Genomic DNA, 24,980 nt, shown 5'->3' on the forward strand with positions numbered 1-24,980 from the left:
CCGATAGGGTAACGTCACCTGCCATTACAGCTCGCATCATTGACACACAAAATGTTCTGGAGGGGTAGTGCTCTCCCTGCAAATTTTGTCTCTGCGATTTAAATTATGGTATGATGCAGCGTTTTTGAGTAAAGTGGCTACAAAATTCGTTCGGACCAGCTGTTGTGAAGAATAGTTTAGCAGTTTCGCTAAACGCGACTAAGATAAACGGGTAAGGATTAATAACACTAATCAAGGTATCACAATGGGTTAAGAATATTAGTATACACTATACAACTGAATACTATACCATGCGTAGAAACTTTTTGTTCGGGTTTGAAAACTGAGGTCTTTTGCAAGATTCCATGTACCCCTAGTGTTGTTGTAAGCGTGAAGAGGTTTAACTGACAGAAAGACACCCTTTCGCATTTATTACATGAATATAATATAATATATTTGGATCTTATTTGTAATGACTAGACATCGGATTATTTGCACTGGAAATGGGGATGGAGCCAATATTTGAAGTGTTAACTCTGTTTTGTGGCCTCGGTCGTGTATCACGACGAGACCACGAGGGCATAAAACTACCGAAATATGCACTATCAACGAAAAATTGCCAAAATACATATGCACTATCGCCTAAAAAGTGCCATGCAAATGCAAATGCATATAATCCGTTGTCTAGTAATGACAAATGATTAATAAAGCACTTTAAGGGTATTCTTAAAATAATAAACATACAAAGGAATTTGAGAATTTAATGTCATCAAAGAGGCACCAGGGCAGTCGCTAAAAAGCCGTATAATCATATTAAAGGTTGAAAGCGTAACTAATATAATATTCCTCTCGGTCCATCGCTCAGGGCGACATATGCGCGCGTTGGCTGTGAAATCAAATCAAAATACACGCGAAAATGAACGAATGACCGAACGTAAGATCGCGCCATTGCACTACACCCCTAATAACTGAACGAATCATTGCCTCGATTGATTATAATGATCATCTTTAGCGATTGTCATCTGTTTTTATTGCGACGAAAAAGGACATACGGTCTTTCTAAAAGTGGGCCCTTAGTGGTCTTTACAGCAATAATTTTTTAGGCTTGAACGTACTGCTTTTATATCATTCCAAAAAGTAGATACTTTATATCTACTTGTAAAAAACATGTTATGGTATTTTTACAAGTATTCCAAAGAAGTTATGCCACCTTTTAGCAATAATATTTTTTCAAGTATTGTCTATGTAGGTATATAATTAAGTATGCAAATATAACATTATTTTTTATCGATATGATTGGTTACATCCCTATAATTTTAAGTTAAAACAACTGAAAAGTATACCCTGTAACATTACACTCGAGTAACGTTCTTAATTATTGTACAGTAGGCTCATAGTATTGTGCCGTAATGCGGTTTCTATGTATCCTCCAGAGAGCGGGTTCGATTACGGACTCGTGACGTGTCCCCAAAGAGACGCACGCTCGTCCTTAATTGTTAAGTTGCAAAATTTACCGCTGTATTATGGTACAAAACTTTTATTAGCTGTAGTTAAGATAAAAGTAAACGAATAAGTACTTTCTGCTTTTTAAAATGGTTGTTGTTAGTTTCTGTTCAGAAATATGTAGTTTTTCTTAGGTAAATTCGTGAAGAAACACGTAGTTTTTCTCTGCGGGTCTAGAAATTTTTGGAAGACATAATAATATCGTTTTGATATGGCAGGGGAGGAATACGTGACTTAGGGGCGAGGAGGATCCATAAAACACCATACCTACTTAAATTTTAAACACTCAGCTTATATTTTCATGGATTTTAATTACAAATGTAAGTCGACCTTTATTTAAATTTTACATTTAAAATCTTACATTATAATGATTAATACGAATAAGAATGAAAATATTTCTTTTGTGTACGTCTTAATTCGTACCCCGTTGTGATGCACAGGGCGCTTTTGTGCGTGGCGAGTCGAGCGAGAGAGCTCGACAAATATTATCGACTACTGGCACAACACTAAAAAATCTTAAAATATTTTAACAGGGCCTTTTATTTTAATTTATTTAACAAGTAAATACTACTAACATAATAATGGTATTATGTATTTGATTTTAAAATTTAAGGGTCGTTTCGTTCTTCTAATATAGAGCTAAAATATTGACCATACTCAAATTATTGCTGAAACCAATTGAAAAATCATAGCTGCTTTAGTATTTACAACTAGATGATGCCCGCAAATTCGTTTTTTGCGCGGGAACCGCACATTTTTACCGGATATAAAGTATCCTATGTCCTCTCCGGGACTCAAAGTATCTCCGTACCAAATTTTAGCAAAATCGGTTCAGCGGTTTGGGCGTGAAGAGGTAACAGACAGACAGACAGGCACACTTTCGCATTTATAATATTAGTTTGGATTCATCTATATATATAAAACTCAAAGGTGACTGACTGACTGATTGACATAGTGATCTATCAACGCACAGCCCAAACCACTGGACGGATCGGGCTGAAATTTGGCATGCAGGTAGATGTTATGACGTAGACATCCGCTAAGAAAGGATTTTAATAAATTCCAACCCCAAGGGTTCAAATAGGGGATGAAATTTTGTATATAATAATACTTCTTAACGCGAGCGCAACCGCGGGCAAAAGCTCGTTTATTTATAATACTTAATGACAAAGACACAGAAAAGTTAATTTAACACTGCTAGATGCGTTATTGGATTATGCTTATAATTTATAAGATTAGTATTGGGTTCTAATCAGGCCTACGAGCTTAACATGTTAACACCTCTTCTGCCCCATGTTTGCTGACCGCCACTCAATCATATTGGGACCCCACTGCGCGACTCCTGCTGGGCTGTTTTGCCCACTGTGTTGAGCACAATGAAGCCGCACATAATTAAGATGTTTGCGAAATAGAGATGTGCTTTGAAAGAGATTGCTGGATTTTTATGCTATCCACGTTGAAGCATGTTTGATGATGGAAAATGTATCATAGCAGGATATAACCTTTTGACTTCATCCAATTAAAATGTTTCCTTAAAGGCAAAAGTTGTTGATAGGCTCTTAAATAACACACAGGCTCGACTTGGTGTTACAAATTTGATATTATTTAGGCATCCACTAGGATAAATACTAACCTTTTTCGCGCGGACGAAACCCCAAAAGAAATAGCTTACTAACGTCCTTCCTATTTAGTTATGAACCAAAGGATCACTTTCAAGAGATTGGTTATGACAGTGACAGTTTCCGCTGTAACTATCTCCCAATTCCTAACCATAAAGTTAATATACCTAGCGGAATAGAAAAACAAAGGCCTGAGCAAGCGAGATGTCACTATCAGTAACACTGCCTGGTAAAATGAGACGTGTGATACATGACAGCAGCACTCTTTTTTGACGTCCAGTCGGCACGTGCCGCACGTTGACAATTTAATACCATAGAATTCATGTTCAATCAAGCTTGTGTAAGTGTATACGTACACACATTTTTCACACAGACGAAAACCAATTTCGGTTACGTTTGACAGCTCGAGATTGTTGCTCTATTCCGCTAGGTATATTAACTTTATGTTCCTAACTAATAAACGTGTATTTTCAGCATGATGTATTTTTAATAAAAACTAATACAACGTTGTATATTTTACCCCCAATTGAGCAGCAAGCGGTGTCGTCTCACGGGCCACGGCGCAAGTGTTAAGTCCACGTGCGCTCTCTCACGGCACTTAGCGCCAGATTTGCACCCTCGCTATAGGATTGTTAGGTTCGTGGAAGATCAGAAAACGAGCATATGGATCACCTGATAATGGAGAAACGGGTGTGAAAAGAGGAAGTGTTTTTAGCACTAAAAATGACTGCTGAAGCTCGGTAGGCGGTTTTGAATTTTGATCCAATGTGGTGAGAGCTGAAGCTCGGTAGGCGGTTTTGAATTTGAAATTTAAGGTAATCCAATCTTTATTAGCAAGGAAACAGATAAGTTTTTTATTAGTTTTGTTTCTCATTAATAAACTCTACTAAATATTGATTTACAAACAGATGGCGGACCTACTATAATTGTTCGGGTTATAGTCAAGTAGTTGGTCGTGATCTTGGGTTTGACATTGCCTAACCTCACTGTATAAGCCGTCTGTACTTGCATATTATAACTTAACTGCATTCTATAACTTGTCATATTATTATTTTATACTTTATAATAATATTATAGAATACAATACGTTAAAGTCAAATCTCAGCTTGTTCAAAATATGCTGATGTTATTTACCGAATTTTCTCGTTATATCCTCATAAACAATTTATGGATTTACCGTCCCCATTTTACCTGGGATAAAAAGGACGTAAATAACATTATCCGTCCTCTGATGCTGCGGGGGAAGTTTTTTGTGGTTTCAGAAATAATATGGACTTATTGACACGGGTAGAATGTTAAGTACCGCTGTGTTTTTTTGTATGCAAAACACGTACTTATATTTTTTCAGAATTTACGTACTATGATATTGTTACCTTTTTAGGAAAGGTAAGCCTTTCTTACCTAATAAAAAATAACTGTCTACACGAGACTCTATTGCACTCTGTACTTACGATTAAAAAAAAATATATGTCAAATTATATTCGAGGAGATGCGCCTCACTTGCACCGAACAGTAACAGATATAATAAATAAATATTGGTCTTGACTGGGGCTTGCGCAATTGAGATGACACATGGCAGCAAAATGGGTCATGTGACCTGTAATCAAATGAAGTGCGCCGTGTCGACTTTTTTGACCCCCTAACAAAATCGGACAGTCGAAAACAACTCTATAGGACGCGACAAGCGATTGTTGTTGCGCCGTTAAGTAGTCGCGACAGTAGGGAAATGCGTAGGGTGTGGGAAAGAGATGGCGGTGTTGTGAAAGAGGCTAGAAAGGGATAGAACTGATCCTAGAGAGCGAAGTAGTAGCGACAGATTGGCGTGCACATGTCGAGATACGATGTGCTTTTTGCGAACTCTAGTGTTGTCCGTTAGCAATAACTATCGAGGGCTAACTAACTCTTGTATCTCTTTGTTCACCATTGCTATGTCAATTATTAAAAATAGTCTTTAGAAGTTAAAGCATAAAGACTTGACAATGTTAACTTATAAGTTAACATTGCCAAGTCTTTATGCTTAAACCTCTAAATATATAATGTGTAAAAGTAGGAGCTTATCCAAAACATTTAAGCCAAGGATTAGCTATTTCATATCTATGCAATTACGTTAGAAAAGTTACGAGACATACATGGTTTCTAATATTTTTAATAATAAAGGCCACAATTATTAAATGAAAATATATTGTAAATAAATAAAAATATTGTAAAGATTTGAAGTAAATGTGAACAGCATTTTCTTCTATAAAATTAATCTGTTTATGATTCGTGTCGATAACAAGGTGTGACGTTTGCACATCCCTATGCCTTTACAAGAGGCTGAATGAAAGGGGAGCCGCGGGGCGAATGCACTTGTTTGTGCGATTTAATTTCATTTATCAACGCATTACTTACACAGAGAGAATTACTTACCCGGATTACGGAACCCCCGCCTACTTCGTATGTAAATATGTCACGTATTTAGAATTTAGAAGCCCCGTAGAAGACAAAACATGTTTATTATCAATCGAAATATAGGAGAATTATATTATTACGTCCTTTTTTTTACACCTTATTAGGTGTTAAAGAAACTACAAATCTTATATCTTTAAACGAGCAATTCTTGTATATATATATAATTGGAATCTCGGAATCGGCTGCAACGATTTTCATGAAATTTAGTATATAGGGGGTTTCGGGGGCGATAAATCGATCTAGCTAGGAATCATTTTTAGAAAATGTCATTTTACTTGTGTTTTGACCGAGCAAAGCTCGATCATATAGCTAGTAGTTGTTCACATGATCTAATGATTACTTAAAGACGTTGTAGAAAAATGACTGTCGTACACTAAGTTAAAATGAATCTCATAGGTAACTCTGCACTTAACGCAAGTTCGCCCACATTATGAGGTTTTTTTCGAGTCACAATTATTATTTTACTGCCTTAACATCTTTATGTATAGCTAGTTCTTATTCTGGACAAGCTGTACCCAATATCCTTTCTGTGTTAGGTTCGCCATCCGTGTTTCGGGGCGTCGGCATGGGGCTGCCGTCGCCCATGACATCGAGTCCCGGGTAGGCCACGATGCGCTAGGTGTTCCAGCGCAACGTCGCGGAGTAATGTGGAAAGGTGTCCACGAGATGAGCCGGAAGAGGCAGAGGTGGTGGGGCTGCGGTCGTGTATCACGCATTTCCCGTAGTCCCATCTTCAGGAGCAGGAACTCCGTTGGGGTTTTAGTGGGTAGTCCCGGGTGCGTCTTCCATCCGCCCCGGGGAGTCCCACATACCTCGGTGGTCCTTCCCAGACCCCGAGGATGCGTAAACGCATTCCCCCAACGAAAAAAAAAAGGTTCGCCATCCGTACGGTTTTTCGGAAGAGGTAGAGGGTAACTCGAAATAACTTTTCTGAAATAATTGACCAATCATTTTATTTTTATGACTTTGAAATATTTTTATCATTATTTTGACGATGCGGTGCCGCATTTCGGGATCGATATCAGTTTCAATGAAACCAAACGAACGACCACGAACGAAGTTTTAAGAATTCAAATCATAAACGGCATACGAATATATTGTTGTTTAATAGTTATACAAATCCAAGCGTGAACCCTTTGCGAGGGTGAAATGTTTAGATTACATTAGCATTTTCATTTGCGTGTATTAAAGTGAAATAAATTTGATGTCTCAATCGGCATTCTGATCACGCCCGCCTAATGCTCTTTTATTGGTTCGCTGTTATGATATGACCACCTGTTGGCTGTTACGTTGGAAATGGCCAAATGTGAGGCGACAATTGATGTATCCATTTAGATTTCAGTAGCTATTGTTAAAAGTGCTATTTTTCAGATATAAATGCTAGATATTAGTCTATCTAAGTTTTTAAGATAAATTGCCATTAAATTCGCGTGGCTTCGATATGTTTATTATTATTTGTATTATAATATATTATGATTGTATTAGGATTCAATTATCAGTGTTCTGTACACTGTACAGGCATCATTAAAGACGATAAAAAAAAATCAGGGTGTATTCATTACTAGCGCAGATCTCTTGGTCCCAGTTAAAAAAAAAGTTGTTGTTTCTATAAGAGTTATTTAGTTATTTCTAGCCTGGTACATTAACTCGATAGGGTTTTCGACATTTAAAAGCAAAACAACTCTTATGGACTTTGTTAATGAGTTTTAAAAAATACCAACATACGAGCGTGCCAAGAAATGTTACAAATGTGCGTTTCACTGTAGTTTATTATTATATTTCATTGCGGTCTCAAAACATATCTATTTTAGTTATTAACATGTCTCACTTAAAGTGCCAGAGTAAGATGGCCATTTTAGAAAGAGCTCTATGAATTAACTTCATTTTCATCTTGTAAGTGTATGTTGATTTGTTTTCTTCATAGCATTTTGAAGTAATTTTCAAGTGTTCTTTTAGATCTTTTGCACAATTTTCTGTGTGATTTCTTTGGATTTTCCTCTGAAAAGTAAGTTAAGAGCTCACCTGACTCAAATCAAACATCGTCCTTCTCTCTTCACACTCACGCCCGTCTTTCATATGCCAGGTGAAAAAGGACGGCGCGGAATCATCGCCGAGTTAGTTTTACTTGAATAAAAGACGAACTATAATGATTATGAAAAAAGTGTTTTGAGCAAATTTAGGTTTTATCAATATTTTTTTTAGATATTAAAAAATATTAAAGAAAAGACAGCAAACTTCGAAGATCCAAGCAAAAATGTGTCTAAAACAAGGTTTTTTGTTTTCGTCTTGAGCATTTAATCTTAATGAACTGAAGTTACTTGTGTCAAAAAATCAGTTTTCTAGACCCTACAGATTTTGAGATCTAGGTTAAAGTATGTAGTCAAGTTAGGGTCATATGGGCTCTTAATAGGTAACGATTTTGTTCTTTTTCGAAAAGAAATGTAAGCTTTTTATAATTCTTAATCGCTAATGTCACCCACCCTTAACATTTTTTCGTTTCTTCCTTGTTCACTCAAAATCTTTTAAAAGTTAGTTGTTGAGAAATATAAAATCTAATTTCTAATCATTTGCCTAAAACGTACATATACCATATCAGTAAAGTACAAACTATAAAACAACTCTATCCCTTATCACAAGTTTTTCATAATTGCTTGTAAATTGATAAAGATGACAGTAACTGGTAGTTACGGAGTTCACCGATGCGTGGACATTTTAACGTCAATCAGACGGGGCTTTGTAATGGGAGGCCATATTTCACACCATAAAGGCGCCGAAATGAGCCGGCCCGTTTATCTTACTGAAATTAAGAACGAAAACATTTTAAACGAACTATAAATTTCTTCAGACGAGTGTCAGTGTTGCCAGTATAATATGAAACAATTTGGTTACATAAAGAATTTTCGGCGAAGAAATAATTTTTCGTTTGAAATACATGGAAGATACAGGAATTAATTCTAATCTCTCGGAAAACTATTAATCAAGGCATTAGTCATTGCCTATTCGTAATATTAGGTTGCAATTTTGCATGCAAATAAAGATATTTAATGTAAGTATTGTATTAAGCTTATATTTTGTACTCTACATTTTGGTTCAATATGCATAATAACCACAATATTAACATACCAGTCGCTATAGTTGAAAGCGGCTTGAATACCTTAATCGGCACCTTCATCATCACGTAGGCTATAAGTATAGAAATAATGATGTATACAAATATGCATCAATCATTGATACTTTGTTAATCTCTAACATTTGATTCACAGTATATTTGGGAGAATTTTTAGTGTTGCAACACTCAAACGTCAACTATGCGCAGGCGCCGCCTGTTACCTCGTCTTCCATTAGCAAGTTTGAATTTAGAACGCGATCCGATTGGAGGACGTGAGCCATTAATCATTCGCGCTTGTTAGATGCTCGAATGCACTCTATCTTTATTTTGAATTCCTGCAATATTGCGATTGTGGTTGCCATAATTCAAATTAATGTAAAATAGATTATTTGTCTAATCTTAATGTTGTCAATTTCATGTGTTATTTTGGTTTTGCGTGCTGTCCATTAGCTTTATGTTCAGTTTAACTTAAACATTTACTTGCCAATACCAGGCATACAAAACATTTTCTCAGTTTCTGATAAAACATGCCACGTATCTTGCCTAAAAGTTTACGACCACGTGACATCATCATTTTCTTCATAATCTCAAAATGTTGAGGTACCTACTCTCCCTAAATTATGTCCTCAATATGTTCTCTACTAAAAGCAGTAAGTGATAAAAGTTGTGTCGTACACGTTATGTTCAAAGCTTACTCCTTCCCATCAAAATGATATAATAACTATAAAGAAAACATACAACATTCTGTTATTGATAAAACTCGTAAAAAATAAAGAAACGGAATACCAACATGGCGCCTCGGCGCGCCGAGAATTTAAATTTCGAATTGCGCACTCTGTCATCTTATTGGTGTTCCGGTGCAAAGAATTAATTTCCCCATATTTTGAATCTTGGTCTCTATTTCTATATGCTGTAAAGCTCATTTTATCCGAAAACGAATGCTGGCTGGTATGTTAAACGATGGCATTGGACCTCCTAGCTTTGCGACGGGTTAAGATAGTGTTATCTTAAATATTTGTAGCTGTGGACCCAGTTAGGTTCATTGGCGTCATTTTTGTAAGCGGAGATGAAAAGTAATTTTAGATAATTGTTTCATATTGGACGGTTAGTGTAATCTTAATGGAAATGTTTCTGTAGCCAAGAATGTTGGCAACTAATCTAACGAACTTCAGTAAAAACGGTTCCAAAACTAATAAAGGTACTTCGGGTGGTCGTAAAAATGCTTCGGGAGTAATAAAATACCCCGGAGATCCATATTTGAAAGAGTTGAGCTGAAACTAACGTCTTTAAACTGTCCTGCTTTTCTTTCGGATACATAGTTCTAAAGACCTTTAAGAGACAGGTTAACGGGTTTCAATATTTTCTAATTAAAGATCCAACTCCAAGGTTTCCTTTCTCAAGTCAGCTGCACCTTTTTTTAGTTGCTAAGAGTGGTTATCCTTTATTTTTCAAAAAGTGACTGCAAAATAAGTATGTTTGGATGCCTGCAAAATTTGTAACATTTATATACACATTTTGAATCACTTTCTTACGTTATTTTCAAGGAATTTATGTAATGAGACAAGCGTTGGATGCGCAGAAGCCCGAATAAGAGCGTGCTCGAGATATCGACCGTCCAAACTAAATATTGGCTCAGTTATAATTGGAAGAGGGGTAGTACCGTGTTTCTTTAATTTTGCAGATTGTTTAACCGGGTTTCTTCGCTCTTATCCGGAGGATTTGTTGGTCCTATCCGTGATTGGGTACCGCTATAAACAGTAATCCTTCTTTGTAACTCCAAAGAAGTGAGCAGTTTGTTGAAGTTTACATTTTCTAAGAATAAAACTATGTAATTGATATATCTATATCGATGACTAGAGTATTCCGAAGCCTGTTTTTTAAATATAAGCACAAAAATAAAAAACAAGGTCTCCTAAACTTTTTAAAAGATTACTATGACTTATGAGCAAGCATTTCTGTTTTAGAAATTTCTACAACTTTCATAGGTACTTGTAGAGAAAAAACATTGATTTTAAAATACTCCTGAACTTTTCAAAGCATAATTTTGAGTTGGCATTTTTGTATTTGAAAAATTCTAGATACAAACAGTTGATTATGATACAAAAACACGGTGGCTTTCAAGTTTGTTGTGCTTGCATCAGTGTAAACAGGGTTGGCGTGTGTTTGTTTTCCATTCGGATTTGCTCGCTCCGCTGAAAGGGTTACCGCAAGCGCTGAAAGGGTTTTTTAATTAGTGCACCCCGCGAAGGGGTCTTATTTTTACTGTTAAGTGTATGAATTTAAATGATGATTTGTGAGATTTATCTGAAAGTTAAAAGAACATTAATTCGCCTAATTCGACCTGGATCAGTTTTTCATACCAAACGATTTTCTTGTTCATTAGTTACATCTTTGTATCCTAAATCAATAAGCAGTCATCGGCGTCAATTTTGTTTGTTATATCAAGCAAAGAATACTCTTTATTTGGGACTTCAATATGGGAATTTGTTTCAGCTACCTCTGCAGCAGCGGGTGTATTACACGCGCGGAGAACGCCGGCGAAGTCCGCGAGAGTATCCAGACGTTGCTGACCGTGTGCGCTGACCTGTGCCATCCGTGCGACGCTGATGTTGTAAGTGATCCTATACCTTACTATAACTTGGCCTCTCTAAATGATGCCTTCTACGGTATGTAGATTTTTGAATTTGTTATTGGCATTGCAGCTGAAATAAAATCTTCCAAAAATGTAATAAAGTCAATCATTGATCGCTATCTTGGAGCGTGCTTTCTGGGACATCAAACTCTTCTTTATGTAAGGCTCATTACGCTGAGTTAGGTTGGGTTGCACCAGAGGCGTGGTTAAAATTAAAGTTATGATTATAGTTAAGGCTAAATTTAACTTAAACTTTAACTTTGACCGGAGAAATTTACAGATGACAGCTGGTCCAATAAGGTTATAAATGAACGTGGGCGGGGGCGCTGCTGGTAAAGGAGAACTGTCAAAAATGGCGTTTTTGTATGATGACAACGTTAGTTCCTTTTTTCGCCACGTGCATTTAAAACCTTGTCGAGTTCTATGGTTATGGTTGATGGCGTCTATTTTTAACTTTAACCAAAGATTTGACATTTTGCATTGTATTTAAAGTTAAAGTTAAAGTTACAGTTATAGTTAAAGTTAGTTGTGCAACCCAACCTTATCTTATATACATATAAAATTCTCGTGTCACAATGTTCGTTCCCGTACTCCTCCGAAACGGCTTGACCGATTTTCATGGAATTTTGTGAGCATATTGAGTGGGTCTGAGAATCGGCCAACATCTATTTTTCATACCAAAAATTATTTATATGGCAAAACAACGTTTTCCGGGACAGTTAGTTAGTTATAACTGATGGATTATTTTGTTTATGAAAAATCGTACTATGATAGACCGAACTGTAGAATTGTACAAATTAAACTGTATGCTTTTAGGGCTCAGAAAGATCGTCAGCGAAGCAAGCGCTCCGGTCAGCTCTAGGGAAGAGCATCTGCGGTTCCCGCGCGGAGTTCTGTCTGCTGTTCGCTCAGGGCGCGTCGCTGGAGCAGTGCGGCGGGTTCGTGCGGGCGGCGCGGACGGCGCACTTGCTGAGAACCATCGCGGAGATGGACCATGAGATCCTACAGGTGGATTCTTGAATCTTACTAGGAACAGGGTTCCCGAGAGGAGTTCTGTCTGCTGTTCGCTCAGGGCGCGTCGCTGGAGCAATACGGCGGTTTTGTACGGGCGGCGCGGACGGCGCACCTGCTGCGAACCATCGCAGAGATAAACCATGAGATCCTACAGGTGGGTTCTTGAAGCTTACTCTAGGAACAGGGTACCCGAGTGTTTGCTCAGGGCATCGCTGGAGCAGTGCCCGCGGGTTCTTGCGGGCGGCGCGGACGGCCTGCTGGGAAATATCGCGGAGATGGACCATGAGATCCTACAGGTGTGTTCTTGAAGCTAGTTCTAAGAACAGAGCTAGGGGGAGCTAGTGGGCAGTAGACAGGACTAGGAGCCTGTGCTTAGTTCTGTTCTTGGTACGCATTGTCGGAAGTATGGACCAATTCAATAGTTTCCTGGCTGCATTATATAATGATTGTTTACTTTTACCATTCTTAAAATATTCTTTAATACATTTTAGTTACTTCAATAATAACAGTTTTTAAATTACTTGCATAACAAAATCATTGTTAAAATGGCACGTGTAAACTTTATATTTACTAGTTCGTAACAGAATACAGATTACATTCTAAACAAGATAAAATTATGATGTTCGACATGAGCATGATGTAATTAGCTACCTTACGTTCATTATATTATGTATTCGAATCTTGTAAGCCTGTGTTCACACCAAACTGACTGTCAGCCGCCGAATGTGGGCAAGATCACTAGTTCAATAGTATGGTTTAATACTGTCAGTTATGCGTGTACGAAATAATATGTATTGGAATTCCAGTAGTTTACTACGTAACACTCGCATACTTTCGGCGTCTGACATCTAGTTTGGTGTGACCGCAGCCTTACCATAGCTCAAGTAACACATGCAGCAAATAAAACATTGGGAATCTGCCCTCGTAGTAATGTTTGCACTGCGCACACAGAGCGTCGATACTCCGCTTAATTAAGACTCCGGCAAATACCCACCTGACGTACGAATTAATTGTTACTACTGCCTGAATATAACAAGGAGTTCGAAATTTAAACTAGAGAGATCTTAACATAGTGTGCATTAGGTATAAGACGCAGAAGCAGACACCTCGAGGCTCGATCTAAGGATACTCTATGGCAGCAAGCGCCAAGTTTAACTTCGGCATGTTGTAGGAAACAAGGTATATAGAACCTCACTAAAATGTTATAATCCTGTTGCATCAAATAATTTTACATATAAGTGTAAAGGAAAAGAGATATTTGGAACACTAAAGTAGGTATGGTATGGTAGAGGCAATTTCTGCAAAATATTTCTCAATTAATTTATGTTACCCATATCTTATTGATCTGGTGTCCGGGAAATATCAATCAGGAATTGCGGTCGATCGTGATCGGACTTACGTAGGTCAATTAATTTAAAATCGCTTCGGAAACAGACAAGAAGCCAATTTATCATCTGTACGCCGCCCCGTGCTCGAGGGATGTGGGCGTCCTTCATAATTTTGACGATATTTTAAGTAAGTATATATTTGCGTGCGTGCCATAGTCCATACTAATAATATTATAAAGTGTGTCTGACTGTCACGGTTAAACCGTTAAAACGGTTTTAAATTAAATGTTGTCATAGTGAGACTTTGAGTCTGGAATGAATGAACTAGTTTTGTCACGGTATAGGTGCGGTTCCAACAATGAAATTAACAACGAAGTTGTGGATAACATAACTGGTACTTTACATATAAAAATTTACATTGTTAAGGGCCTGTTTCACCACTTCCTGATAAGGCTATCCACCAATTAACTTGACAGATCAAGTATGAAGAATCTGTCAAAAAAGTTGTGAATAGCCTATTTGGCACTTTATCAGAAAGTGGTGAAACAGGCCCTTAATATGGTATTATAATAAGTTAAACTATAATCAAAATAACGAGGCAGAAGGCACAGAAATACAAAACATTTTATATAAAGTTTTGTTTGTGGATTCGCGTTTTTACTTTATTTAATTTTATCGGCATCATACATGATTCGAATTCACATCGATTTTATTCATCGATATGCGGTCTCATCTCTCGCGGTGTTTGCGGATCTCATCACAAATATATTACTGCGGGATTCTGTTTGCCGATCTAACGTCGAGGTGGATCTAACTCGATACTAATGGCATTTGATTTTGTGCCTTGTGTGCATTTCATTAGTGCAAACTTCCTATAACAACGATTTCAATTTAATTTGGATTTTTGTAGTTTCATACGTAGTTACATTATTAACAGTATACGCTAGGTTTACTGGCTAGACAGATAGTTTTTTACCAAGCAAATCCTTTCGTTCTCCAGTGTCTTCAAATCTATCATAAACTTACCATCCATTAATTGCATAATTACCGCATTTCAAGCTGCTCACTACATGCTCTATAGTTGACATAATGCTGTTTTTACACTAAGGGCCTGTTTTACCACTTTCTGATAAAGTGCCGAATAGGCTATTCACAATTTTTTTGACAGATTCTCCATACTTGATCTGTCAAGTTAATTGGTGGATAGCCTATTCATCACTTATCAAGAAGCGGTGAAACGGGCCCTTAGAGTCGAACATTAATTACTTAAATGAATGTAATTAATTCAAAAATTTGACTTAAGCGCCAATACATTATCTGTCAAAGTCTTCATTAAATTGAAGCTTAATTATATAATCATAGTTAAATGTCTCTGAGTACGGCGGTTACTCTTTTAAATTTGAATTTCAAAGTCACATTTCGAATATGCACAATTTTAAGCCTATTACAATGATAATGTTACTCGATACTTGTATCAACAGAGTCATCAAGTAACGAACAAACATCCCCATTGTATGTGCGTATCTGTGACACTCCTGAGGGACCGAAGGGTCTGTTATGTTACACACTGTCTACTGTCTACCTATTGTCTCGTGATAGACGGATCTGTACGAAGCTTTTCGTATACTGCACTGGTACAAACTATAAGAGTGACTACAGCTGATATAATGATTGTTACATAATTTGACGGTCTACCGGTTTCCAAATAAGAGGTTATATAAGCTAATACAAATACCGTTATAATTATTTAATAGTAGATTTTGTCCGTATCTCATATTTTGTTGAAATTTAAACTATCCCATAAAATATTATGGAAATACATACCCGAGACGAAAAACATCTTCATGCCAAGTTACATCAAATTTGGTTTAGCGGTTTTAGTTGTTGTTTCTTACTTCTACAGACGTATTGACAAATTTTTGCGTTGGTAATAATATTTGTAATCTAAAAAATATATTCAAATTTTTGTGACCTTATAAAAAAGTACCTACTGAATAGTTTCCGACATGTCTAATTAGTTTACTCTTGTTAATAATTAATAATTTGTACATAATATTTTTTTTTCTTTTCGAGAAAAAAGAAAAAAAAAACAAATTGTGCCAAAAAAACACGATTCAAAACAACCTAAATCTCACATTTTTTTATTTTTTCTCGAATTGGATAGAATTTTATCTATTAATTTTATATATTATTTCTGTCATTTTCTTTTTATGAATTATTACAGCTCCAAGTTGCCGTCTTTGCCCATTTTCTCTAAAAGTTTGCCGAGTTACATATTTTTTTACTCAATTATTTCATATTAAAGTGGTAAAAAGTAATTCCAACATTGTATAGACGACTTTCTCAACAGTACATTGTATTTTTTTCATACCGTTAAGACGTCAATAACGTCAACGTCAATCCATAAACAGATGATATTCTAAACCTTTTACAGCAAAAATCACAAAACTGTCACGGGTTTGAGTTGGATTATTTAAAAATACTTAAAAAAAATAGCTCCAACATTAGATTATAATTGAAATATACTGTATTTTAACTGTTAAATCACGTCTGTTAAATCAGCGAAATTGGCAAAATTTCGTATACGGACTCTTAATATGCCGCACGTGTAAAAGCTACATTCCATTCAAAGTTATTTTGCCTCTTGGTTTTCTTAAAAGTAGTCCCTAAGTCGTAGCCATAAGTTTCAGATTTTAGAGGTACATAAATAACGAAACGGCCTGGTACGAAATGAAATTCATAATCAATTTAGTGATTTTAGCGAGTGATATGGTAGCAGAGGGAGTAGTAACTGGAGAAAGCGATAGGGTGGCGCACCCTATTGTGACAGATGTCAGGGCTGTCACTGCGAGTTGACGTCACCCGAGACATCGATATTCGCCAACCCGTAATCGATATCCACATAATTGTGGGAAAGAAAGAACAAACGACGAAAATAAGTGTATTTAAAATTACTGTTGACAAGGGTTACAATAGACCACGGGCTATTTGATGTGAATAGTAATATTTGTAAATTAAGAAATTGATCGATGTTTATTTTCCCAGAAAGACCATAAGTAGTATAGTTACTAGCTAGCTGGCATAAAAATAGTGCTACAAAAATACACACCGAAAGAAATTATGAAATGTAAGTCGCCACTGCATCATATTTACTTTGCTTTCGGACCTCCAATAAGAAAAACAAATAGACGCCAACATCTATTTACGTAGCAAATTAAAATATTCTATCACTAATCATGACATTAGCAAACATCTTCAAAGCGAAACTAAGGGTATGTAAATATAAAATGAAATAATAATAAAAATCAAACAAAGAATAGGTCCCTGTGGGACACCTCTCCGAACTTTGATGTTGCGCGGATCCCGGCATGAATAATTGCGGACCCATGGGGCTACTGTTTGTTTGCCTTGTCTATGGTGGGCTGTAATAGATAATAAACACGATTATAAGTTTATTAGCCGCGGTCGCAGATGTGGTTTTCGATTTTGGGGGGAAAATTAATAATGATTGATGGTACATGTGGTCTTCATTGTGATTACAATCGAATATAGTGTTACAGATTATCGTGCTCGAATACATTTTAAGTAGGTTTGTATACGACAGTAATTCTTCGCGATCTGATAATGCCGTATTTAATACATCTTGTAAGTACACGCTGATGAAATACTTATCTTCCACGTTAGTTAGAGAGTCATTTATTTAAAGTATTATTTATACCATGTGTCTGATACATATATCTTATATTGTTTGAATTATTTTTATCTGAATCATTTTTTATTATTTTCTCATACTTATGAGTTGAAAGATCAAGGAATAAACACGTTTATATCTTGATCTTAACAATTTCTCAATTCAATAGCAACTCAAGAGAAGCATCCGAAGTTTTCCTCTTCGTAATTTATTTGTGTAATCTCCGGAGCGTGGCTCAAATCCCGGCGTTGCGTGACCAGCGCGCGTGAGGTACGCAATGTTGAACAGATTTCTGACCCCATCTCCTAAACTTTACCCCATGTAAGATTTGGTTTCCGCTACTTTAGTCGCATCGTTGGATGAAGTGGTCTCTCTTAGGAGATGATTTAATGGGGTCTTTGGATTTTTAGTTTTGTAGACATTTGTTTGGCTAAATTTGGAAAAAAATCTCTAGTTATTACTGTATATTTTTTAAAGCAAAGAAATGTAATTGTGATTTTCTTTCTCAGGAAGCATTCGGGGAAGGAAGATGGCCGCTGGAGTTCCGTGCAGCTGTGGCAAGACTGCTCTCGCAACACGCGCCCAACGAAAAGGAAGCGCCAAGAAAATGTAAATAATTACATACATATAATATGTTATCATCACAGATTACTGATAAGAACATAAATATAATATCTCGTAAACAATTTAATGTCTCATAATTCAATTTTAAAAAGTCAATCCATCCGTAATTTATATTTATATAGTAGACATTTATATTAATATTCATAATAACTTATCGGGATACTAAGCCAAAACTTTTGTGTATAGTGAGTGAGCTCCAAAACCCCCGACTGGACCAGACACTGTCGGAGACGATGGTGCTGGACCTCATCGTGTTGGTGGGATTCGTGGTCGTCAACAATCCACAACTACAGGTAACATAAAACTTTTTTTTGTACACATTGTTATCAGGGATTTTTTAATGACTTGAAAAGATACTGCAACACGTTTAGGTGTTACTAGCTGGACCCTCATTGATATCCGCGGCTTATTAGGGAAAATATTTAAATATTTTCGCGCAGTAAAACGTAGCCTATCATGTGTTAATCTAGGGTATCAGCTAACGCCATATCAAATACTTTTGGAGCAGGTACACATTGGGCGTTTAGAAGCGCCCGCTTTGCTAACGCGCGTTTTGAGAACCCCGGCCAGTAACGCGCGCTTGCATGTGTACGCTTCAATAAAATCCGGGGTTCTCAAAACGCGCGTTAGCAAAATACTGCTCTTAAAATCGTTCCAGCCGCTTAAACGTGTGACAAACATACATGCTCACAAGCTTTCTCGCCTTTATAATATTAGTGTACGGTCTAACGGCCTTTATAATATTAGTGTAATAACGGTCACTTGCAAAAAAAATTTTGAAAGAAAATCAAGCTTGTTTTCCCGTTACTTTTTGCTTCTAGTATAAAATACAGGTACTTTATGGATGATGCAAATTCATTCTAACAAGATAAGTGTCTTCATTATATAGACACTAATTGTCAAGTTTTTTTAAGGAGTCGTTAAAAAAAACGCACAGGTGGACAGACCATGACCATGTCCGCACCCGCATGGGAAAGTAACGTGCAAGGATATTGGTGACACCTTGTGAATCGCTTAGTGTTTTACACCTCGTACACAGGGGTATTCATTTGTTGACATTATATGATTACGGTATTCATTAGTCGATACTAAGGCATATATGCTAGGCATATATCTTTAAGTGTTCACATTTAAAGAAAAATTGCTGTCATTTTCAGTGTAAAGGGTATCAGAGGTACCTACCATAGTACTTCAAGTTATAAATCTATGAATTATTATGTTTATTAGGACTGGGCAAAATAAATTGTAACATGTTGTAACGGCTATCCATACTAATATTATAAATGCGAAAGTGTATCTGTCTATCTGTCTCTTCTATTACCTCTTCACGCCCAAACCGCAGAACCGATTTGCTGAAATTTGGTATGGAGATACCTCGAGTCCCGGGAAAGGACGTAGGATACACTTTTTTACACCGCAAAAAATGTACGGTTCCTGCGCTAGAAACCGATTTTTGCGCAACGGAGTTGCGGGCATCATCTAGTCTAGTATAAACCAGAAAATATGCATTTAAAAATTAAACGACCCATCGCATGGTAAATTTTGCCAAAATATTGTGGACGAAATACAGAAAATAAAATCGACGAGCTTTTGCCCGTGGCTTCGCTCGCGTTAAGAAGTATTATATTAAAACTTTCATCCCCTATTTCTACCCCTTGGATGTTGAATTGATCAAAATCCTTTCATAGCGGATGCCTATGTCATAATATCTACCTGCATGCCAAATTTCAGTCCGATCGGTCCAGTGGTTTGGGCTGTGCGTTGATAGATCACCATGTCAGTCAGTCACCTTTGAGTTTTATATATATAGATTTGGTTCATTTAATGTTCTTCATTATAGAAAAAGAAAAGGACTCGATTAATAATTTCTTTTCACCCGTAATCACAACATTTATCTCTACTTAACATGAACATAACCGTATCGAAAGCTTACAAATAGTCAATTAGTAATCAGATATTTAACACCTACATAGCGGCTAATGTGTACCGTAAATTCTGTCTATGGCTACTTAAAAGCTGCTTAAGTATTCTACCAAATGGGACATCTTTCCTCGGCTAAGTGAATTGTTTTCCCACGGACGCAGGTGTTTTAGCGGGGGTCACTCAAGGAAACATTCTAGGGCCATTATTGTTTCTTGTCTTTGTAAGGGGAATGACCATTACTATGAATAGTTAATGTTGTAATGACTACAAAGAACACATGGGTAACAAGTGACTTTAGGCAAATTATGATTAGGTGCTAGAGTGACGATTTGAGTGCTTCATTAATTATGTACGTTAATATTGTTATGATGGTGTTGACAATTGACAACTGGGGACGGATAATGGATATACATGATTATAAAATGAATATTCAACATTGCCAGGCTTGAACCTACTGTTTGTCAACTTGAACCTACTGTTTGTTGACGTGGGAGAGCCATGCTTCGGCATGAATGGACCGGCTCGACCGGAGAAATACCACGTCCTCACAGAAAACCGGCGTGAAACAGCGCTTGCGCTGTGTTTCGCCGAGTGAGTGAGTTTACCGGAGGCCCAATCCCCTACCCTTTTCCCTTCCCTACCCTCCCCTATTTCCTTCCTCACCCTCCCCTGTAATTCCCTTCCCTACCCTCCCCTGTTACCCCTTAAAAGGCCGGCAACGCACCTGCAGCTCTTCTGATGCTGCGAGTGTACATGGGCGACGGAAGTTGCTTTCCATCAGGTGACCCGTTTGCTCGTTTGCCCCTATATTTCATTAAAAAAAAAAATTTTGCCCAAGATTATGTGTATTGTTTTTTTGATCATTGTATGGTCAGTTTGAGTCATTGAGTTGTAGATAGTAACTGACAGATTTTCTGTACGTGCAGTGTGATATAAATACAGATCCAGCCTACCATTGTTTTGTTCTTATATTTTTAAGCCTAGTCTGCCTTACACACGGGCGTATATATAGCTTTGATAAGGAGGCTAACGTAAACGTAACGTAAAAAAGCGGCCAAGTACGACAACGTGGCAACGTATTTAGAAAATCAAAAATATTTTTTTATACATGTACCGCACCGATTTTAATCGGCGAGGTTCATAATATATTATTGTCGAAATTGGACAAGTAAGATGGATAGTAATTGGGGGGGGGGGGGGGGGGGGTCCGGACCCCCAGGACACCCCCTTATATGCGCCCATGGCCTTACACGTTATTACTGAAGGCGTGGCTTTCCCAAGTTCGGTGCGGTTGGAGAACCGCAGTAGTTTTACCGGGTAGTTTTAGTGGGTAGAGGGCTGCGTCCATGTACCATCCTTCGGCCGCAGGAAGCCCACATAATACGGAATGTGGAGTGGCATTTCTCGGCGATATTATAACACCAATCTATCCTCTCAGGAGACGATCTGCTCCGGCTGGAGCGTGATCAAGACGCTGTGCACGCTGCCGGCGAACTGGCTGGTGTCTTCGGTGCGGAGCCGCGCGCTGCTGCCCACGCTCGTGGCGCTCGCCGACCACCCCGCCTCCGCCGCCGCCATCTCCGCCGAGCTTAGCATGGAGGTGAGTATTGTGTTACTTAGGGCTGCTTAGGTCTCTTAGGGCTGAGAATTCGCATTGCATCGTAAATATCTGCGCTAAAGGCCATTCCCAACTCATCGTAAAAAAAACGCAATCGATGCGATGCGAATTTGCAGTTATATAATATTATATCTCGCGTTGCGTCGAGCTCTGCCTGACTGGGCGTGATTAAGAGGATTCCACACCGCCATTTTTCCCATACAAACGCTGTCCCCTGTTTCCTCCCTGGATAATGCTAGTAGAGTTATAATTTTTTTCCTGAATATCTACGGCCACTAATACAATGTCCCTATGTTTTCCTTTTTTTCATAATTTAATTATTAAATAAGATATGAACGTTCAAAAACCCAAAAAAATGGCCAGATTTTCCGCTGTGTTCAAACGTCCATAAAATAGATTTGGCTAGATTATACAAAAAAAGCAAAACATAGGAACACAGCTCAAGCCTTTTTTTAATCTTTAATGAAAAAAGTACTTAAATCGGTTAAGTTTTGGAGAAGGAATCAGGGGACAACGAATCGTTGATTTTCTGGATTTTCTGCAGTTGTCTCTATCGCGTTCTGCGGTATAGGCTTGAGGTAAGGGAGACAGCTATAGATATTACACGTACTTTTTTTTCATTTCTCTAGCTGCTGTGGTATCCTCTTAAGACGCTGTCCACGCAGCCGGCCAAGTGACATAGGGCAAACGACCTAATTGTTGGCAGTAATCCTGTATACCTTAGATTTTAGTTTGAAAATAGTAGGAGAGCCAATATGCCAATAAATGGGTGTTTTAGCATATTATATCTTTCGTCGCCTTTTACGCTCTGTAGTCAGTTTATCCGCCGAACTGATTTCATTCTCAAGATAAAGTGACTTTTTGAGATGGGAAGTCGCAAGTCGCAACCATCCAAGAAGTTATAACACGAATGCCGAAGAGGCAACGCAACTCGAGACTCTAAACTTGTTACGCGTATTCTATCGCGAGCCGCACATCTAGGTGGTTGGCTAAAAGCCAATATTTATTTTGTAAATTATCATAATATGTATATTTAAATAAGTATAATATGGAATATGGATATTTTGCTAATGAATATTAATGTTGTAGATAATATTACTTAAAACATTACCTTATTTTTATTTATAGTCAGCAGTTGCCGTATTTGTTTTATTGATAAATGGCGAAAGTTATCATTAAAAAAAAACAATTTATACAGTGTGTAACAAAAATAAGTGATAATACTTTAGGGTATGTACGTGTTCCTTGTAGAGAGTTCACTGTGAAAGTAGCAGTGCTGAAAGACAAATTTTTTTTTTCACTTTTGTATGGGCAAGGGCCCGAGCGTCACGAGTTTCCCCATACAAAAGTGAAAAAAAAATTTTGGTCTTTCAGGGCTGCCACTTTCACAGTGAACTCTCTATAAGGAACACGTACACACCCTAAAGTATTATCACTTATTTTTGTTACATCCTGTATATTTAAAATTCTTAAATAACCTATTACGTAAATTCAAATAGATCTCCACAGCCCGGCTAGCTCAGTCGGTAGAGCATGAGACTCTTAATCTCAGGGTCGTGGGTTCGAGCCCCACGTTGGGCGGGAAATACTTTTTAGTTCAAATTTGAACCGTCTGACGTGGTTGTTTAAGCTTGTACTATTTTTGTACTCAGTAAAATTTTTACTTATTTTGGTATAATATTGCCCTTTATTTGTTCCAGATGCTTGAAGAGTTCTTAGAAAATCCCGAAACGCAGACCATCAAACTGATTCAAGTCATCAAACAGGGCAGAGCAAAGAACTGCACTGGTAAGAAATAAATATTATATTGGAAATTGTGGATTATTCTACCTAAATGACAAAATTATTTTTATTTTATATATATTATTATCATTAAAAATGTATTTAAACTGTATTGAAAGAATACTACAAATTATTTTATTATGACGTGATTTTCTATGTATTTCAAATAAATTTGGGCGATATATGAAATTATTTTTAGGTCTTTTAAAGACTGGGAACTTGCCATTTATAATCTGAGATAAAAATGTCACAACCCGGAAAAAACACATAAGGACACTGACTGAAGCAAAACCATCTTGCCGGATCTTACGTACAAATCCCAACTAATAAAATTATTAACAAGGTCTGAACCTTAACCGTCCTTGTCTGTCATATGACTTTTCAAATGTATTAGACAAAGACAGCAGACGTTATTGGGTTATTTTCTTTATAACATTTTATTAGTGATGCTGCTTTGCCGAACGGTAGTATACATTTTCAGTCAACATAGCAAGTGACAGCTATTAACCGCCGCACTCAGAGACGAATAGTAATAATTACTTACTTAACTGTAACTAAATGGAGATTTTGACATAAGCCCCATACGTAACACGTCAAACTCTTCATTAAATTGAATTAAAGTCATACTTAAATACGTGCTCTTAGTGGGGCCGTGACACATGCACAATATTGTGCGAATGAAATACTTATTGCATTTAGATGAAAACTGTTTTGAAGTTGTGCCACTGCTAGCTTTTATGTAGCATTATTAAAGAATGAGTTTTATTCGGATTCGGAAAATTTCTGCTCGCTTAGGTATTGGACAACGCTTAGAGCGGCGAGCGTTTATTGACGCTCGTTTCAAGCACGACGCTTAAAACGAGCGAAGCTTAAAGGGAGACGCACTTAAGCGACACGACACGACGCGGCACTTCATGTTTCATAGAATTGACGTTTGTAAAACGTCAGTGGGGCGTTTTACAACGTCAAATCAAATCATCTATTCACAGAATGTACTTAGTTTACAAAGGTGTTATCTCAGCGGGCCATATTGCATAATAAAATTGGGGAGTATTTAATCGAGCGACTGTAAATTACAGTTTAAAGTGTCAAAATTAATAAATTTGGGTTATAGAATTACTATTTGAGCGACTGACTTGAGTGACGAGAAATTAACAGACCAGCAACTTACAAATTATTTATCTGAGTTACTTAAATACGAAATGAGCAGCTTCATAATATTTGAGCGACCTAATATCTGTTTGAGTGTCAACGCAACGTTACGTCCTGCATTTTTTTCAATATTTGGCAAATGTATTTTTTATACTGAGCGGCATTTTATCTTAAATGAAGTGTTTCGAATACAAAAACCACTTTGAAAAATACACTAATGAGCAGAATATAATGAGCTCACATTAAAACAAAAAAAAAAAATGAATATGAAATAATTATTTGTAGAAACACTATTAATCAGGGATCCCTAGAACAATTTTTTTTTATTACTATCAAGCAAATTTTTTATGAGTAGCTTCATTTGGACAACAATTTTATTTGTGAAAAATCTCGAAAGTGGTAGCTAACAGAGATAGAATGGATTTCATACTTTGATTTGATGATCCCAAAATATGTATTGTTCTATTTGTAGGAACTTAAATTATATAACGGTAAAAGTTTAGAATCATGCCCAACGATTTAGGGGGGAGGGGAGGAGGGGGGAGGGGGGTAAAC

The 24,980-nt window shown here is 37.1% G+C and overlaps 1 protein-coding gene and 1 non-coding gene across 3 annotated transcripts in view; both read left to right on the forward strand.

The window, feature by feature from the left end:
• LOC121727613 (calponin homology domain-containing protein DDB_G0272472) overlaps window positions 1–24,980 on the forward strand; it is a 69,511-nt gene that overhangs the window by 40,747 nt on the left and 3,784 nt on the right. Inside the window, exons 16-22 of one of the 2 annotated variants that reach the window (XM_042115537.1) lie at window positions 11,155–11,272; window positions 12,110–12,301; window positions 17,836–17,935; window positions 18,137–18,243; window positions 21,312–21,473; window positions 23,192–23,279; window positions 23,473–23,845. In XM_042115537.1, coding sequence (XP_041971471.1) covers window positions 11,155–11,272; window positions 12,110–12,301; window positions 17,836–17,935; window positions 18,137–18,243; window positions 21,312–21,473; window positions 23,192–23,279; window positions 23,473–23,510 — 805 coding nt within the window. In that variant the 3' untranslated portion in view covers window positions 23,511–23,845. Of the gene's footprint in view, window positions 1–11,154; window positions 11,273–12,109; window positions 12,302–17,835; window positions 17,936–18,136; window positions 18,244–21,311; window positions 21,474–23,191; window positions 23,280–23,472; window positions 23,846–24,980 lie in introns of those variants that run through there. The other variant, XM_042115538.1, reaches the window with a different exon arrangement.
• On the forward strand, window positions 23,000–23,072 carry Trnak-cuu. Its single transcript has one exon. It is a non-coding gene; the product is annotated as a tRNA-Lys (tRNA).

The sequence above is a fragment of the Aricia agestis genome, chromosome 6 (genome assembly GCF_905147365.1).
Source record: "Aricia agestis chromosome 6, ilAriAges1.1, whole genome shotgun sequence".
Classification (NCBI taxonomy): domain Eukaryota; kingdom Metazoa; phylum Arthropoda; class Insecta; order Lepidoptera; family Lycaenidae; genus Aricia; species Aricia agestis.